Genomic DNA, 18,389 nt, shown 5'->3' on the forward strand with positions numbered 1-18,389 from the left:
TCAGATTTCAAAATGTCTGTGAATAAATCAGTATCATTTCTATATCCCAATAACAGTCAAGCTGAGGGTTAAATCAAAGACTCAATACCATTCACAATAGCTACAGAGAAAATAAAATACTTACAAATAAACTTAACCAAGGAGGTGAGCGGTGTCTACAAAGAGAACTACAAAACACTGAGGGAGAAATTGGCAGAGGACACACACAAATGGAAAAACACACCTTGCTCGTGGATCGGTAAAATCAACGTTGTTCAAATGTCCATACTACAAAAGTGATTTACAGGCTGAGTGCAATCCCCATCAAAACACCAAAGTCAGATTTCAGAGATCTAAAAAAATTAATTCTCTCTTGCAGTGAGCTCCTTTCTCCCTTCCAAAATTCTTTGCTTGGGCCAAATGCCAGCCGTCCTGCCTGATCACCTTGAAAATCAGGAGGGAGGGAAGAATCGGGGCCCTTCATCTGGAGATACCTTCTGGCTATTTCTATGCCAGTTCTTTGGGTTATTTTTCTTTTCATTGGCGCAGGCTCTTCATGGCTGCTAGGATTTTCACTTTAACCCACAAGTACCCATAAATCCTCTGGTTCGTCCCCACGCTCATGTCACTGTGTGGCGAATCTCACCAAGTTCTGAGTATGCCCAGGTAGCTCTGACTCGGGGATTGAAGGTGGACCAGACACACTAGGGCAGAACTGACTTTCTTCTTCTGCTGTCTGGCTGTGCTGACATTCTGAGCAGAGCTGCTCTGGGGAGAACCAAGGAGGAGCCTCCCCCACACCCCTATAGTAGAGGATATTAAAAAGTTTCTGGTGAGAGTTACACCAGCTAAAAAGGTCTAGAGTTACCATGGATGTTTTCCACTCCCTCCCCACAGCAATCCAAATAAACTTGAAGGAATCACTTCCACCAATGAGAGTGGAGCCCAGTTAAGGGTGGGAGTGGTGAGAATGTTTCCTAAAGCAGTGCAATAAAATTGCAGAAGGCTGGGAAGCCCTGTACATACGTGTGAGTTAGAAACTCCCTGGTCCTAGAGCGTATCATGGTTCGAATCATGGTTCTGTTTATCCGCACCCTCTGCTCTGCATTAACAATCCTTCCCAGTACATTTTTTGTTTCTTTTCTGCAGTTTCCCTTATATACCTGCAGTGCAGTACTCCAGATTATCTGCCACTGGTTAGTTTTCCACAAATAGTGTGAAAGCATTTCCTAGTTATGTATTTACTCAGGATCTGATCATTACCCTTACAAACAGCAAGACCAGAATCTGTCTTGTGCATACACAGATAGGCATGCTTGCATTTTCACCCTGTTTTATATCAGCTGAATGATTTATTTTATGTATTTTTTTTTTATAGTTTGACCAACCTCGACTTGGCCTCCCTTCCAGAGACTACTATGAATGCACTGGGATTTACACTGAGGTAAAAAAAAAAAAGAGAGAGAGAGAGAAAGAAAGAAAAGAAATAGATAAAACCAAATCGTAGGATCATCTGGTGTAAACCTTAAGACTGCAGCTAACATTTAAACTTAACCTCTTATAGTATTCACTCAGGGTAGACACTTAGAAGTCACACATCAGAATGAGCTACCTTTGATAGAATGAATGAATTCAAGTATTTTAAAAAAACAAGCAAACTTATAATTTCTTATTTGCATGAATATACAAATCATATGACCTATTTTTAAAAGTTAATTTTAAATGCTTTAATCCACCTGAAATTGGATCATTTAAAAAAAATAAACAGAGTTATCGTGGTCTAGGATAACGGGGACTGAGGTGAGGGCCAGTTAGAGACATAGTGTGTGCAGCACCCTTCTGGAACATTCTGACTTGGCTGTCAGGTGACTGTGCAGGTAGGAGCATTGGGCTCAGACAAACCTTTGCAGCTACTTTCTGACCCTGACAACGGTCAGCTAGTCGGTGGACATCTCATCAACACCCATCTCACACTGCACGTGTGGATATACTGGAATTCTTTCTTATTGTCTCACAAACTTCTCCCCAAGGCTGACATTCACACACCCTTCAAACTGAAGTAAGGAATAACCAGAGACAAAACTAGTAATGTTATGCGTGATTAGATATTGGGGAGAAGTTGTGAGTCCCACAAAAGTTTCTCTGACAGTAATTTTGTGCGTCAGAGGTCAGTCAGGTTTCCCGTTGGTGATCCTAGTGACTCGCAGTGTGCTGGTGTGACTGCAGTTACTCCGGAGTTAAAATTATCAGCTAAATGTGTTTTATAATTAACATTTATTTTGCTTTATTAAGTTCAAATAATGTGGAATAAATTCACTGTATCTGTCTTAGTCCATTGTCATTGCCATAAAGAAATACCCAAGGCTGAGTAATTAATCAGGAAAAGAGGTGCATGCAGGCTCTGCAGGCTGTCCAAAAAGCCTGGCTCCAGCATCCTCGTCTGGGGAGGGCCTCAGGTTGCTTCTACTCATGGAGGATGATGAAAGGAACTCAGCTGTACAAAGATCACAGGACTAGAGAGGAAGGAAGAGTGGATGCCAAGCTCTTTTGTAACAACCAGCTCTCAGGAAGCCAAGAGAGAACTCGCTCATTACCACGGGGAGGACACCAGGTCATTCACAAGGTTCTGCCTCCATAACCCAAACACCTCCCGGGAGGCCCCTCCCCCCCGCCCACCTGATCTCAACAGGAGGTTTGGAGGGTCAGATAACCAGGCTATAAAATTTCTTTTTGAGTGACTACATAACACTGCAATGAAGAAAAAGACATATTAAATATTATCAAAGACCACATTTAATAGCCAAGATAATCCAATGGGCATGGGATATTCGAGTTTAGTACAATCTGGTTACTGTAAGGTAGGGCACAGCTATTGGCTTTAAGAACTGTCCAGCTGCTTCCTGTTATAGATTTAAAAGAAAGGAATTTTGGCTCATTATATTACATTTTCATCATCACCAACTGTGTTGTTTTTCATATTTAGGATGGCATCCTTATATCAAATTTTTCCAATCCTAGGATAATATTTGTGCCCATTTCTCTTACCAAGGTATATCTGGTAGTCAATGTGTACATTTAAGGTGGTAAAGTTGCCTTCTTTGTTTGAAAAAAAAAAGCATTATGAAGGTGAGGGTGTATTGGTGCATTTTATGTTCATTGCAATCCTGTGATCTAGGACGGGTCACACACTAGCAGTCTTTAGCTTCAATCATATAGAGAAGCATTTTTGTTTAACCTGCAGTGTTTTGTTTTTAATTTTTAATTAATTGCCAAGATTTTACAACATTTGAAGATTTCATTTGGGAACCCGTATTTCTTAATAAATTAGTAGAATTTGAAAACCTGGCCTTCTAATCTTATATAGTAGCAATTGGCTGGAGTCGTGTTGGGGTTGCTTACTTTATATAGTATTTATATGTGTTTGTGTGTGTGTGTATGTATATATAAATGAATACATATATACACATATATAGTTCTTCATTTGTTCAGGTTTGAACTTATCCTCATCTAAATGATTTATTGATTTATAATGACTTCCTGGTGGACTCTTGCGTGTACATATTATTTAGATCTTGGCTAAGCTGTTGCACTAAAGACACCCAAAATTACAGTAGCTCAAATAAGAGAGAAGTTTATTTCTGTCTCCCATTCCAGTCCAGAATTAAATAGACAATCCAGGTGAGGTAGGAAGCTGTGCTTGTGGGAATGTTTGGGACCCAGCTTTCTTTCATTTGTTGCTCTAACATCACCCCCCTTCATTATTTACATTAATCTGTTGAGTCAAAGTCGGTTCGCCAGTGCCCTGTTCACTTATTAGGCTGGAAAAAAAAGTGGGAAAGTAGTGGGAAAAATAGTTTCCTTTGATGTAAGGGATGCAGAAGTTGCATATATTTCATTGTCTTGTGCCACAGCCGAGTAGAAGGGAGGCTGGGAAATGTAGTCCCAGCACGGGGGCCATGTGTGTGCCTGTCATAGCCCCATTAGCAGAGGGGAAGGTTTTACCATTAGAAAAGAAGAGGAGCATGTATACCGAAGACATTGACCAGTCTCTGCCATGGTTTACATCCACTGATCTAGGAAATGTTGTATTTGTAGTCAAATAACCCAGTGGTGATCAAATCTAGAATCAATAATATATTATGTTTAGAATGCTTTTGTAGGTGAAAAATCTGAGTTTCAGAAGTTTGCCCTGGGATACCCAGCACTAGAATTTTTGTCCCTGTCTCTTCCTCCTTCCAACTTCATTCCAACTTCATGGAGTAGTACTTTACACCAGTAGAGTTCTTTAAGTGAGCAAATGGTAGAGAAAACTCACAGCCACTGGCACTTCCAGCCTAGACGTTATTTATTCTCAGCTCCCATCAGAGCCCTCTGCTGTTCTGGATCAGACCAGCAAACGCACATGCTTGCTGCCTTGGTCCTGTTGGCCATTTGGGCGCAGCACTCCTTCCCACTAACCTCAGATCGCAGAATCCTTCTCCAGGCAGCTCCAAGCAACCTCTTCCAGAGGAGGGGAGTTGGCATGTGAGATGAAATCTAGTTGTCACCCTGAAATGGATAATTATTTGAGTATTCCTTTCTTTTAAAATCCATTATTTTGGGGGAGGGGTTGCATGTAGTTACAGAAAAAATTCCAGTCTTTTCCTTGTTTCCTCAGCATTATTTGCTGCTCTGTCTCAATCATTGCCAACGACAACCCCTCCCTCAGTTTCCTTTGCATACCCAGCCAGCTATCAAATAAAAGTTAATTCCAGTTTTTCTCTACCTTGCCATCGCTAAACAAAGTCAAACCCCTTAAGTATTTTCTTGAAAAAACAAAGCAGTGAGAAGAGATCGAGTAGAAAAGTTATAAAGGAGAAATCTTAATACCATTGTACCAGCGTATCAGTGGCCTTCATTGATTTTTCTCACTTTACAGGTTTTTATATGTTGTTCCTTTTGTCTGGAGTGTGGCCCCCAACATATGCCACCTACTCACCCTTTTTCTTTTCTCCTCACCTTTTAATTCTAAGCTTATATGTCACTTTCTCATGAAAGCTTTTCCTAAAACTTTAGACTAGCTGAAGATACTGATATTATAGTAGTTTTCCTAGCACTGCGTTTCTCTATACTTTTTTATTAATGTCACTTTTTCCTTAAAAAAGTAACCCTGTAAACTAAATGGAAACAATGCTGCCCTTTGCTCTTCTCCTGGTGCCTCGCTTAGTTTCTGGCCCTTAGTAATGACCAAATAAGCATTACTGAATCAGTGGATCAATGGGTGAGGGGGAAGATGTCAGGGAAGAGGGGAAGACAAGGAGATCCTTCCTGTTTCCCCACCTTGATTCTCAAGAAGGTATGAGCTCTAGAGCATCAGCAGTACTAACATACATTTCATGAGCATCTTACAAACCATGTATTCCTCCTCCTTTTTTTTTTTTGCAGTTTCTGGCCGGGGCTGGCTTTGAACCCTCCACCTCTGGTATATGGGGCTGGCGCCCTACTCCTTTGAGCCACAGGCATCACCCTCCTCCTCCTCTTTTAAGTCCCCAATTATTTCTTTGCTATGCGCAATTTCTCCAAAGGTATATCCATACATTCAGCGTCCCCCATACTTTTGCATTCCGTGTTTATTGAAAATAACTGAGAGAAGATTTGAGGATTGGCATAGGGTCACCAACATTTTTTGCTAAGAAAAATGTTCTGTCTTTGACCATAGAATCCTGTCCTTCAGCCAATGATTTTCAAACTTTGGTGTGGAGTCTAAGTACTGCAGGTATGCTTCAGGGGCTGGGAATTAGGGAGGGTCATGCCTCTTCCTTCAGTGAAAAGAACTGTCATTAAAGATCCCCTCAACCAGATCATAAACTAAGCCCATTCTCCCAGGTGCTTTCTGAGCCCTCCTTCAGGGGTACCCAGCTCATCCAGGGGAATCGTCTCCCATAGTCCTATAACCACCCTTCTCATGAATTTTGAAAACAGGCCCTACAATTACTAAGAGAGGCCATTTCACTTTACAGAAACCCTTTTTAGCTTTCTATATTTTCAGAATGGAATTTTGTGTGATAATATTTGTATGGGATTCAAAATAGTAAAATGCCCTGTATCATTAAGTCACTAAGTAATGAAAATAGATAACAGATTTTTACAGAACTATATCTCACTCCCTTGGTTAAAGACAAAACCCATTTGTTTTCTCTTGTTCAAAGGCCTTTCTGTCTTTAAAATGAGCTTTTATTCTCACAGTTTGAAATGTTATATTTTGAAATACGCATGTTGTATTTCCCTTTTTATTCTAGACTTCCTTTTCACCTTCTGTACTTTCTGTCAATTAAAAAGGGAATATATCCTATGGCGATCAAAACTGAAAGGGATTTATTCTTGTCTTTTTTACATAACCAAATTATATGTTTTCTTCAATAATTAAGGTTACTCATGCACAAACTTTATGAGCTGAATGGCCCTTTAGGAGATAATTTAGTCCAGCATTTCACTTTATAAATGAGGAGATGGGGAACCAAGGAAATAAAATAACTTACTGAGAGTCACAGAAGATTCATGTGTCAGATAGGAACATTAATTGTAAGCAACAGAGACCTAATATGATTAAGTTACAATTTTAAAAAGTATATTTGTTGGCTTGTGCGGCTCACCCAACTGAAAATGGCCAGGCGTGAGTTGGTTCCAGGAGTGTGACCACATCATTTTACCTCTTCTTTTCCCGTGCTGAAGGTTCTGCTTTCTTCTGTGTTGACTTCTGCTCCAGCAGGCTTTCTCCACCAGATGACCCCTGGTGGCTTCACCCAGAAAAAAGAAACTCCAACTCTTCCAATGTCTTGAAAATGGTTTTAATTGGCCCTGCTTGAAGCACCTGCCTCTCTCTTGACTGATCACTATGTTCAGGGAACTGGGCTCTCTAATTAGCTCGTTGGTAGTGCCTACCCATCTAGTTCTATAAAGAAGAAACAGAGCAGAGGGTTTGTTATGAGAGGATAAAGAGACATAGCTAGTATAGCCCACCCTGCCATGGTTCTGTTCTCAATCGAGCTTTGCTTATAGAAGGTTCTATTTCTACAAAAAATCCGGAGAGCAAATCTCATTTAAAAGTATTAATTAAGTCAGCTCCCATGCATGACACCAGCTGGCAACCAAAAATAAACATTATATTTTTCCTGAAGTTTATAATCTAAAACTGATAATTTGGTGTTATGCAGGCCAAATATGAATCTGAAGGCCCTATAGACATTTGTGTTAATACTGGAAAAAATCTACATGTTAAAAATTTGGAATGTTTTACTGGTTTGGATTTATCTCTGTGACATCCTGTTGTATAAAGCTCCCTTCCCAGGAGATTTAAATAGAATTTCCCAAATGTCATGGCAGAAGGCTACCACTTTTTCTGGGCCCAGTGACATATAAACCTCACTTACCATGAGATTTATTGAGAATTGGTTAAGTGTCTTTGAATCCTAATTTGGATTCTCAAAATACAAAATAAACCATGCTGACATCTGGAAGGATACACATGCCTTTGATATGATTTTTTCCCTTGGACAGAAGAAAAGAAATGAGTATTGCTTATTTCAGGAGTGCAATTTCAAAGTATCCTTTCACTGCAATCTTTTAAATGTATTAGACTTTCTTCATAAAAGAATTGTGCATACTGCCATCCTATGGAGACCTCCATATTCCTATAATGAAGATAGTAGGCTGAGTATTTTAGCCTTGGGGTACAGATGGACTATAGATTCCTTGCTAAGGGATCTATACTGAGTAGGTAATGCCGACAAGAAAAACTCTTGCCCCTTGACCTTTAATGATTCTATTTAATGTTCTGGTCTTTCCAAGAGAAAAAAAAATGTTCAGCCAGTATGTACTAGGGTGGTTACATGGTAGAGCTAACCTTGCCGTATAACACAGTTTTGACTTGGCAACACACCTGCAAGGGAAACTGCTGACCTCATTTTGTCCTTTCTGGGTACCAGGTGACTAATAGTGAAAAGATTTCACCCTGTCTAGGTATCTGTATTTAACAAAACATAAAGGAGCTTTTTTACTTGGGACTTAGAAAACATGACAAGAGAATTATTTGAGATCAGTTGAACCCAGTTTATAAAAAGAACTGTGTGTAGCTTCCCAAACGTGTGCAATAAACCCTAGAAGTTGTACAATAAATTGTTGTATGCACCTCCAGGTTCTCTTTAATAACCCAAGGAAAGCTTCAGCCAGTCCCCATGCTGCTCCAAGGTGGATCCTCCTGGGCCCTCCTGGGTTCCTCCTGCACTGTTTGGGTTGAGGCTGTTTCTCACTTCCAGAACCCAGGAACGGCGGTGACTATAAGTTTACAGTCCCTGGGAGGGGAGTGAGTCTCTCTGTGCTGGCAGCTGTACCCTCTCCGCCATGCTGCTGACAGTTTGCCAGCTTTCTCAATAAGAAACATAACTTTCCTGCTTAGTCCCCCAGTGGGTGCCCCAGCACACTTCTTGTGTAACACTGTTAAATGTCCCCCGACATCAGTGTCCAAGAATAGCACAGTCCTATGAATTCCCAGTCACTTCATACTCCGTATGCTGTGAGTTTTCTTCCCAGGAAGGGGAAGACAGAAAATTGGTAAGAGCTGGGCATCTCAAAAAGAATCTTTTGGATAGTTGGTCCACTAAAGTACCCCAGACATCAACCAAGCTGACCGGAGAGCTTTCTGTTCCTCCTTGGTTCTTTCTGTCATTCATCAGGAATAATATTAAAGTTTGAAAGATAATCGTCAAGCGGCCGTTCTCTCTTCCTCTTTAGCAAGGCTAACAAATATCAGCTCTTTCCCAGGCAGAAGACCCACTTCTAAGGAGCCAATTTATAAATGGTGTTGGGTGTTAGTAAATATCACCTCATTGATGGTGTGTGATTTAAAAACTCATAAAATTGCTATTACATGGATTTTACCTAACCATTGAATAATGATTGTCCCCTTTGAAACTATTGTAAGTGCTGATACACACACATACACACACAGACATATATAATATATATAATTTTTTGTTTGCTTTTTATATATTATAAAACATAATTTTATATTAATTTTATGTTTGTTTTATATATTATATATATAATTTTTGTTTGTTTTTTAAAGAAAGAGCTGCATGGATGTGTTGGTGCTTCTTCAAATAAAAGATCATTTTGATATTATGTCTCAAGGCTACAAAGCAGCTGCCTAATGACTGTCAAAAATGATAGCTGACTCTAGCCTGTGTCCTAATAACTAGTAATAATTGCTCTCTCCACACACACACACACACACACAATCAAATTTCAATGTAAAAAAAATCCTCACCAATATATGATTTAAACATTAATTATGTATTTGGTTACTTTCTCCCCAAATCAAGACAATTATAATTATTTGGCTTTTTACGTATCTAGAAGTATCTTAAGAATGAAAAGTGAAGCCTCACATTTACAATCACATCTTGTAAATGGGATTTAATGTCAGCAATAAGCTTGTTCTGACAACTACCCTGTTTCCCCAAAAATAAGACAGTGTCTTATTTTAAGGTATGCTCCCAAAGGTGCGCTAGGTCTTATTTTCAGGGGACGTCTTATCTTTCCTGTAAGTAGGTCTTATTTTCGGAGGAGGTCTTATTTTCGGGAAACGGGTTATTAGATAACTTTGGAAGCTAGAGAAAAGAATCACGAGACTAAGACACACATTTTCATCAGTCACACTGGAGTAGTTCCCATAATGGACCTCACAAAATGTAGTATATTCCGTGTAGCTATATTAAACATCCAAACATCCTAGAAACTCCTGACACAATGTGCTTCCAGTTTCCTGAGAAACTTCATCAGTTCAGCAGGGCAGGCTAGAAGCATCCTTCGAAGTTCTTGTGCTTGCCTTGTGTTAATTTTCCAAAGTCTTTACATCCGTAAAGACAAAGGTACTGGAGTAGAACCAGTTCGCAGAATCAAGAAAGTGCATAAGAGGATTCTTGTCATTGTTTTCTTACCTCATTAACAAAAACATCCCATATATAAAGACAAATCTTAGTAGCTTGATACTGAAAAATTCAAATTATGATCTCCTTCATAGTCAGTAGTGATTCCTTACTAAAGACAAATGGATTTATATGCTTCAAAGTACAGTTAATTCAAAATCCTGCATGCTTACACTTTTTGCAATAGTTGGTCCCATGAGGTACAAACTCAGACATATTTGTTTCCTTCAAACTGAAACAAAAATTCTGATTACCTTTTAATAGGAAAAGAATGACATTAGCAAGAATATATATAAAATCATCTTTTTATTCTTGTTACCTTAGTGGTTAGATTTTGGGGGGGGGGTTCTTTATTCAAAATTTTTAGTTATTTTCTATTTCAGATTAAAGTGGGGATACAAACAGGTAGATTCCATAGTTTGCATTTGTAACATTAAAGTCTGATTTGTGGGTGTGTCCCATACTCAGGTGGTGTGCCGTAGACCCGGGCATTGTACCACCGGGTGGGAATTTACCCAACCCCATCTTCCCCCCTCATCCTCCCTACTTGAACTTCATTCACTTCTTCTCTCATGGTAGCATGTAGGTGTCAATTTACTAGTTCCAACTTAGTACTAGATATATGTGATGTTTGTTTTTCCATTCCTATGATACTTCACTTAGGAGAAGTGATTAGGTTTTTAATGAAGATACACAGCCAAAAAAGTATTTGCTCTCTTGAGTACCAGATCCATGGATAGAAATGTTAGCTAGATAGCCCCAACTTTGAAAGTTTCCACAAAAAGAGAGTGCCTTCTCTCCAGGGAAATGTTTACTTAGCATTTAATAAAGGCCATGGAATGCCAGTATGTAAACCTCTAGACTTTCAGATTGATAATAACTTGGTACATTTTGCTTAGGTTCTTGCTGGATAAGATATTTTCATTCCTGTAGCAGCTTTATCTTTGAATATGGAGTCCATGTAAATTTAGATGTGCCTTTGCCCTCACAGTGGATACGAGGGTGTCCCTTTCATTTGTAGTTGATTAGTAGGGGTAAACATTTGTAACGCTGTAAAAATCTTAAGCACTTTATAGCTTTTCTGTGTATTTAACCCATAAACAAGTCTTAAAAGCACAGAAGACCACCATTTCCCTCATCACAACCGCCTCTCTAGCAGTAGTAAAGTTGGGGCCAGAAAGTTGAATTTGGGGTAAATTGTAAATGAATATGGAATCGTATTTTATTTTAATTGCTGACAGATAATAATGGCTTATACATAGCAATGAAATGAGACCTAGCAAAAGTGAGATTCAATTTCCTTGTGTTCTCTCTAAACTTTATAAATTATTTATGTATTCTGTACAAGGTCAGTAATGTAACTGGCAAAACTAGCTTGGTTTTGCAAATTCAAATGTATGTGAAGATAAAATATAATGAATTTGAGTTCTTGGAAGAAAGCTGATATCTAAATCTATGATATCTTATAGTGAAATGAAATTTCACAGTAACAGGGGCTGGTGATACAATTAACTAAAACCCACAGGTGAGTGTTGGAGGAGTTCTTAGGAGCACAGCAGCCTCATTAAAAAAATACTGCTTGGCCTGAGGAGACAGCTGTAAAGATGTCCTGATTATATTACATAAGTTTGTAGCCATTTCTTTATGATAATTGAAAAATAATTGTGTTAGTTATGAACACAGAAAACCTGAGAAAAAGAGATTTGGTAAGAAATTGTATTATTATTTAAGAAAATGTGTGTTATTAGTTACCAAGTGTTTAGCATTCTTTTTTTTTTTTTTTCTGGCCAGGGCTGGGTTTGAACCCATCACCTCCAGCATATGGGGCCGGCACCCTACTCCTTTGAGCCACAGGCGCCGCTCTTGGCATTCTTATTATAGCAAAATACCTTGAAAACTGTAGGTTATTAGATCTCTATAACCAGTTGGTCTCAAATTACCAAATTACTTAGAACTTTCAAAGTGATGCCTTATTACTCTGCTCTAAGCTCTAATTCAAAGAAACATTGACTATCTAAGAATCTGCAGAGCATTTCATTAAGTATTTTGGAAAGGATTCTACTTTACTATGCTTTATGTGTTACCAGATATTAATACTGAATTGAAAACAAATTTCAAGTTAAAGTGTCATGATGTTTAGAAGGTTCTCTAATACCTACTGCTATTTATTTCTTGCAGGCTTGCACAGCATATGTGGAGTTTATGATTGCTGTGGCCAAACTGATTCGTCAGGAAAAAAGATTGCCCATCAATGAAAGCCAGATAACGTTGGAAATGAATAGAGTTATGGAACTGGAAAAGGAAATTGCCAATGTAAAACATATTTTTTCTGATCCACTGAATAATCTCAACCACCTTCTTTTCCTTTCCTGTCTGTATCATGTTTTAAGGGTAAAAGGTGAAACTCTTTCAAACTGATACAAATGCATAGCTCAGTCATAGATGATTGACTTTAGGAGTGTCTTTGAAACTATAGAATTTTGAGGTAAACTGAGTCACACTAGATTTGACAAGTACTAAACACCAAGTTGCCTATTTTAAGTGGATTGCATCAGAATTTTACCTTCCTCAGTCAGGCTGTTGTTAGATAATGCTTGAGACTCAGGACACATGCAAAACTATTTTAGTTTTGCTTTATACAATTTCACTTTATTTTATTTTAAAATGATTACAAAGATTGTCTCTATCCCTTTGCTAAGAAGTTTTAGCCCTGACATTGTCACATGTCAGATTCAGATTGTTATACCTCTAAGGGAGTGTAACACAAGGTGGACTTAACAGCAAAGTCCAACAAGTACTCTTGAATTTCCTCTTCTAGTTGAACCCTTGGAGTCTGAGTCAGCACTTTCTTCCCTGACACTCCTCTGCCCACGCCCTACAGTTTCAAGCGAATGAAGTCTGAGTTTTAGGTTATGGATTGAGCCCAGGGTCAGATTCTCTCTCTCTCTCTCCTTGCAGAGAACAACCGGCACCCCCAGCTCCCTGTATGCTTGGCTTCATCAAAATTTAGAAGAGTAAAAATTATGGAGGGTAATTTTAGCTTTCCTGGGGCTACTTGAAACCAGACATCTCCAGTTAAAGCCAGAATGTGCTTGCAGCTAGTACTGGATGAAGGGCGTTTGACAAGTTCCACGTGGTTCTGTGTTGGCAACAGAATTTGTTAGAGAAGAATAGTCCTGCCCTGGGTTTTACCACTTGCTCCTTCCCAAACCATGTCCTGCTTTGACTAGCCTCAGTTCTGTGGTAGTTCAATCTTACCGCAGAATCATTTGTCTATATTTTCACTCTTGTCTTGGACTCTGAGATTAGCATGGATCTTAGTCATCTTTGAATCACCTGTGTATCTCTCAACAATTTCCAGCATAGTATTCCATGCAGAAGATGTTCAATAAGTAATTGTTGTCAATAAAAGAATAAACAAGTGACCTAAAGGGGAAACTGGAGCCACGGGCACTGAGAACTCATCCCCATTTTAAAACTATCTTTTGAGTCTTCTCGCTTAAAATTACCTTTACTTATTTCAACCACTTGTTGGGGAGTTGCTGTCACAATTTTCTTTCTTTTCTTTTTTTAATTCAATGGAGAAAAAAATGGATGCTGTCACTTGTAGAGGATTAAACTGTTCAGAAGGGTGGGAGGACAGTCACAAAAATAGGTGGGGTTGCCATTCTCCTCAGATAACTTGCAATTTCACTTGCTGTGTACTAGGAATTTTCTGTGTTACTTGCCATAAATTCTTGTAAAAACTGTTGCACTTCCCCTCCCCCGCCCCGCCAGTGAATTTTAAGTAGGACACTGAGTGATGGGGGGCAGGGGGAGAGCATTTGAGATGTAAATTGGAAAGGACGATATCCAAGTGAGTTATAATATGAAACAGCTACAGATATGACTGAGCAGGCCGTGAGCCAGAGCCCACAAATATTGTGCATGGGGCTTGGCAGTTGTGAAAAGACAGAAAGATTTTTGAAGAATTTAAATGTGACACTGCAGCCGAATCGCAGGGATTGTTCCTGAATATACTTTTACAGTACACCTTTTTAAGATGACAAAATAAATTGTAAAACAAGTAAGTCCAGTGAGGCTGTATCTGTTTCATAGATTTTTTTCTCATCCTTTTCTGAAGAATTCTTAGTCCTAAAATAATGATCAAAAATTAAATTCATAGGCTACAGCTAAACCTGAAGACCGAAATGACCCAATGCTTCTTTATCACAAAATGACCCTGGCCCAGATGCAAACTAACTTTTCACTTGAGATCGATGGGAAGGTAAGTGGCAAGGCTTACATCCCCTCTTACTGTGCCATCTTCTAAAATTATACCACTGAGTTACCACTTTTACAATGTATGTATTTCTTATTTGTTAAAATAAATTGAACTTTAAAAGGAATTTAGATGACACCATTCTATGGGTTTATGACAAGACTTCAAAAAGAAAACTACTTGAAATCATTATCTATATACTAAGTTGGAGGGATTTCAAAGGTAACGCTCCTTTTAAAGTAGCTAGCTATATAACAATATTAGAAATAGCATAGAAAAAGCTTAGGAAAACATGAAAACTAAAAATCTTTCTGAAAGGCCATTATATATTCATTCAACTTGAACAGTCAAACAATAAAAGTACTAGATTTCTTTTTAACTCCTAAAAAGCATCATAGAATTGTCTGTAATCTCATCAAGGCTCTCTGTGGAAGTGTTCAGAATAATAACAGAGAACTTGGCTGCAGCAGTGAAAAGGAAATGTGTCTCATAGATTCCATTTATAAAGACCATCGACTTCCTTTTGCTTAGCTAGAATCCAGCAGTTTCTCTTCAGGCTATACATTCATTCTCATGTATTTGTTAATGTAGAGAGTTGACAAATGAAAGAGCAATATCCATGGGGAGATTTACAAAATGCCACAGCCAGGGATGGAATACTTCATGGCACTAATTCTAGTAAACAAGGACTTCTTTTTTTTTTTTTTTGAGACAGAGTCTCACTGTATCGCCCTCGGTAGAGTGCTGTGGCGTCACAGCTCACAGCAACCTCCAACTCTTGGGCTTACGTGATTCTCTTCCCTCAGCCTCCCAAGTAGCTGGGACTGCAAGTGCCTTTCACAACGCTCGGCTCATAGTACAGTGGTTACGGTGCCGGCCACATATACCCAGGCTGGCAGGTTGGAACCCAGCCCAGGCCAGCTAAACAAGTACTTTTTAAAAGGCAATAACTTATTGAGTTAGACATTTCTTACATAAAACTTTTGAATGTTATAAATATTTAATAAATACATTTTTGAAAGAATGGTACAAACCACCAAAGGAAATCAAGAAAAGCGATAGCATAGCACCTCACACGAGAAAGACAAGCAACTTTTAGCAACTCCGAGTTAACTTCTGAAGTATAAAAACCGAATGCCTGTAGACTCAGTAGTTTAAAGTGTGTCTGGTTTGGCTTCATAACATCACCGAGCCTCTGCTGTAACAGTGTGTTTTTGTTTATAGCAGTATCTTCAGGGGGATGTATTACTGTTGTTTGTGAAAATCCACTTTTAAAAAAGATAAACACTTTGTACACATGTTCGTTTTTGCATGAATCTCAAAAGATTTATTTTTAGTGCTTTCTTTTTCTTATTTTTTAATATTGGTTTAGACCAGGAATATGACATCGAGCCTAAGTCTAGTTGTATGTGTTTTAAGCTTGGAGGCTTTCTTTTGCTCTTACTTAAATGATGAGTTTAATTCTCTTATTTAAATTAATCATGCCACAGACCTAATTTTTATTCAAAAAGTGAAGCAATGGAGGGAAAATCCCAAATATCACACTGACCATTGTGTTCATTTTTTTAGTGATGCAAAAGACATTCTTTAATGTCTGACCCTCTAATAATAATTGTCTTGAAACAGAAGAAAAATCCATTAATTACTGAATGTTTTATGCCTTTTTTTTTTTTTTAGCCATTCAGCTGGTCAAATTTCACAAATGAAATTATGTCAACTGTGAATATTAATATTCCAAATGAGGAAGATGTGGTTGTTTATGCTCCAGAATATTTAACCAAACTTAAGCCCATTCTTACCAAATATTCTGCCAGGTAGGTTTGCCATAGTGCCATGTCATCAAAGTTTAACATTTCATATCACTCTTTAGAAGCTTTGCAGCCTCATCTTTTCTGTTGCTGGGTGGTGGGTTTTTTTATACAGAGATCTTCAAAATTTAATGTCCTGGCGGTTCATAATGGATCTTGTAAGCAGCCTCAGCCGAACCTACAAGGAGTCCAGAAATGCTTTCCGCAAGGTGAAGAAAAAATCTCTCTTTTCTTAAGACTTAAAGCATAAGGTGACACCTGGTTATAAAGGCTTGCCATGTACACTGTTAGAGTGTGGTGAACTTTGCCAAGGGACAAAGTGCCAAATGCTGGTTATTTTGCAGGTCAGTAGGATATGTTGTCTAGGAAAGAGATTAGCCCGTATGGGCTTTACCATCCTATGATGGTCCACCCGGCACCATGATTGCATTGCCCTGCAAGGAGTTTCACTGGCGTTTGAGCAGTTCATGAAAGAATACTGCCTTGATTTTCGTTGTTGTTGTGTTAAAAGTAACTGCAAGGGTATCTATCTGAATTAACTTGACTTTCAGGTGCTCATTGCACACTGGACATACACACATGGACGGCAAAGACCCGGAAATCCACTGGGAGCACACCTGCACACCTGCGGGATGTAGCTTGGAGGCCTTTTCTTAGGCTGTAGCTACACTTGTGTCGGAAAATCATCATTTCAGTCCTGTTGTGAAGGGAGTAAACAGCAGGAATTGAGGAAGGAGGGATTCTAGCAAACATATTGGATGGTGTCCTGAAAAGAAAATAACTCAAATAACTAATTGGTTGAAATTTCCAGTTTTTACCCCTAAAAGAGTAGACACAATTTTTTTAATTAAAGAATGCAAAGATGGTATTGTGCTGAATTTCCCTTACTTAAGTTAATCCCCTTATAATACGTAAATGTATATATACACAGTTCTATGTACCCACAGTTCAGCTAGAACATTAAAAAGCAGGAATGTGTTTTCTTATACACCAGATTTCTCCCCGGTACACTCACTGAACATTACTTTGCATTTATGTTTAGGCAGTGGTTACAATGTTGTGGTTTTTTTTCCCAAAGCTTTCTAGAATGATATTACCTTGTAATAGCTAAAAATTCTAATGGGACATGATCCTGAAAATACACCTTATTTTCAGATCATACGTAAGTGAACAATCCAGTCAGATTATATTTTATCAGAATCTAAGGACATGTGGCTTGTGAGGAGAAGCAATGAATATTGCAAGGATATAGCAGAGACATAAAGATTAGAGCCATGTGAAATTTGTGCTCTTACCACACGCCAGTCCTCGACTGCCCATCAGATGCCATTTCCCTTTTCTCTTCCCCAGGCCCTTTATGGCACAACATCGGAAACGGCGACTTGGAGACGTTGTGCAAACTACGTCAACGGGAACATGGAAAATGCTGTGGGAAGGCTTTACGTGGAGGCCGCATTTGCTGGAGCCAGTAAACATGTGGTAATGTTTCCAGAACAAGCACCATCAGCTACGCAGTGCGCTATCGGTTTGCACTGATGGGCAGTGACAGCTGTCCATCCTTTGGCTGCTGTTTTATTAATTAGGCAGAGAACCTCGGAATCATAGTAGGCCACTGTTTCCCAGTAAATTTTACCCTACCTTCCCCAGGGCCTCGTTACCTTTCTGCTCCTAAAATCATTCAGTCTAAACTCTCCATTTTCCAGAAGCAATATATGCAAAGAACCTGGTCACACGTTCCGTTGATAGTCACTTGTAATCTCCTTTATCATCAGAATTGACAACGAAGTGTTGTTGATTTAAAAACCTAGAAAGTACCCCGGCGTTTATTTGAAGTGTCAGAGATGTGCAAGTCTGAAGGCATGGAAGTGGAACTTGATATGGGGAAAGAATCTATTGAAATGCTACCTCATGCTTAACTAAACCACCCATTACCCATGGTAATGACAGCTAATAGTTTGTGTTGCTTCTTCAAATTAGATAATGGAAACCATTAGATTCTGAGGATGACCTCTACATTAATGTATGTATTAAGACCTATTTAATCAGAAGTATTGATAGTAGCAATATCACTTTATAATGATCCCATGCATCTGTTTAGGTCACAGTTTGTTTATAATTTTTTTTTTTGAGACAGAGAACACTGTCACCTTCAGTAGAGCGCCCTGGCGTCATAGCTTACAGCAACCTCAAACTCCGGGGCTCAAGGGTTCTTCTTGCCTCAGCCTCCCGAGTAGCTGGGAAAACAAGCATATGACCCAATGCCTACATAGTTTTTCTGTTTATTTAGTAAAAACAGCATCTTGCTCTTGCTTAGGCTGCTCTTGAACTCCTGAGCTCAAGCAATCCACCCTCCTCAACCTTCCAGAGTGCTAGGAT

At 38.9% G+C, this 18,389-nt stretch overlaps 1 protein-coding gene across 6 annotated transcripts in view; it reads left to right on the forward strand.

Moving 5' to 3' along the window:
- Window positions 1-18,389, forward strand: part of MME (membrane metalloendopeptidase) — a 100,491-nt gene that overhangs the window by 34,421 nt on the left and 47,681 nt on the right. For all 6 annotated transcript variants that reach the window (XM_053599749.1, XM_053599750.1, XM_053599753.1 and 3 more), the window contains 6 exons: window positions 1,358-1,423; window positions 12,123-12,257; window positions 14,110-14,211; window positions 15,883-16,019; window positions 16,129-16,222; window positions 17,364-17,492. In XM_053599749.1, coding sequence (XP_053455724.1) covers window positions 1,358-1,423; window positions 12,123-12,257; window positions 14,110-14,211; window positions 15,883-16,019; window positions 16,129-16,222; window positions 17,364-17,492 — 663 coding nt within the window. The remainder of the gene's footprint in view (window positions 1-1,357; window positions 1,424-12,122; window positions 12,258-14,109; window positions 14,212-15,882; window positions 16,020-16,128; window positions 16,223-17,363; window positions 17,493-18,389) is intronic.

The sequence above is a fragment of the Nycticebus coucang genome, chromosome 8, assembly GCF_027406575.1.
Source record: "Nycticebus coucang isolate mNycCou1 chromosome 8, mNycCou1.pri, whole genome shotgun sequence".
Taxonomy (NCBI): Eukaryota; Metazoa; Chordata; class Mammalia; order Primates; family Lorisidae; genus Nycticebus; species Nycticebus coucang.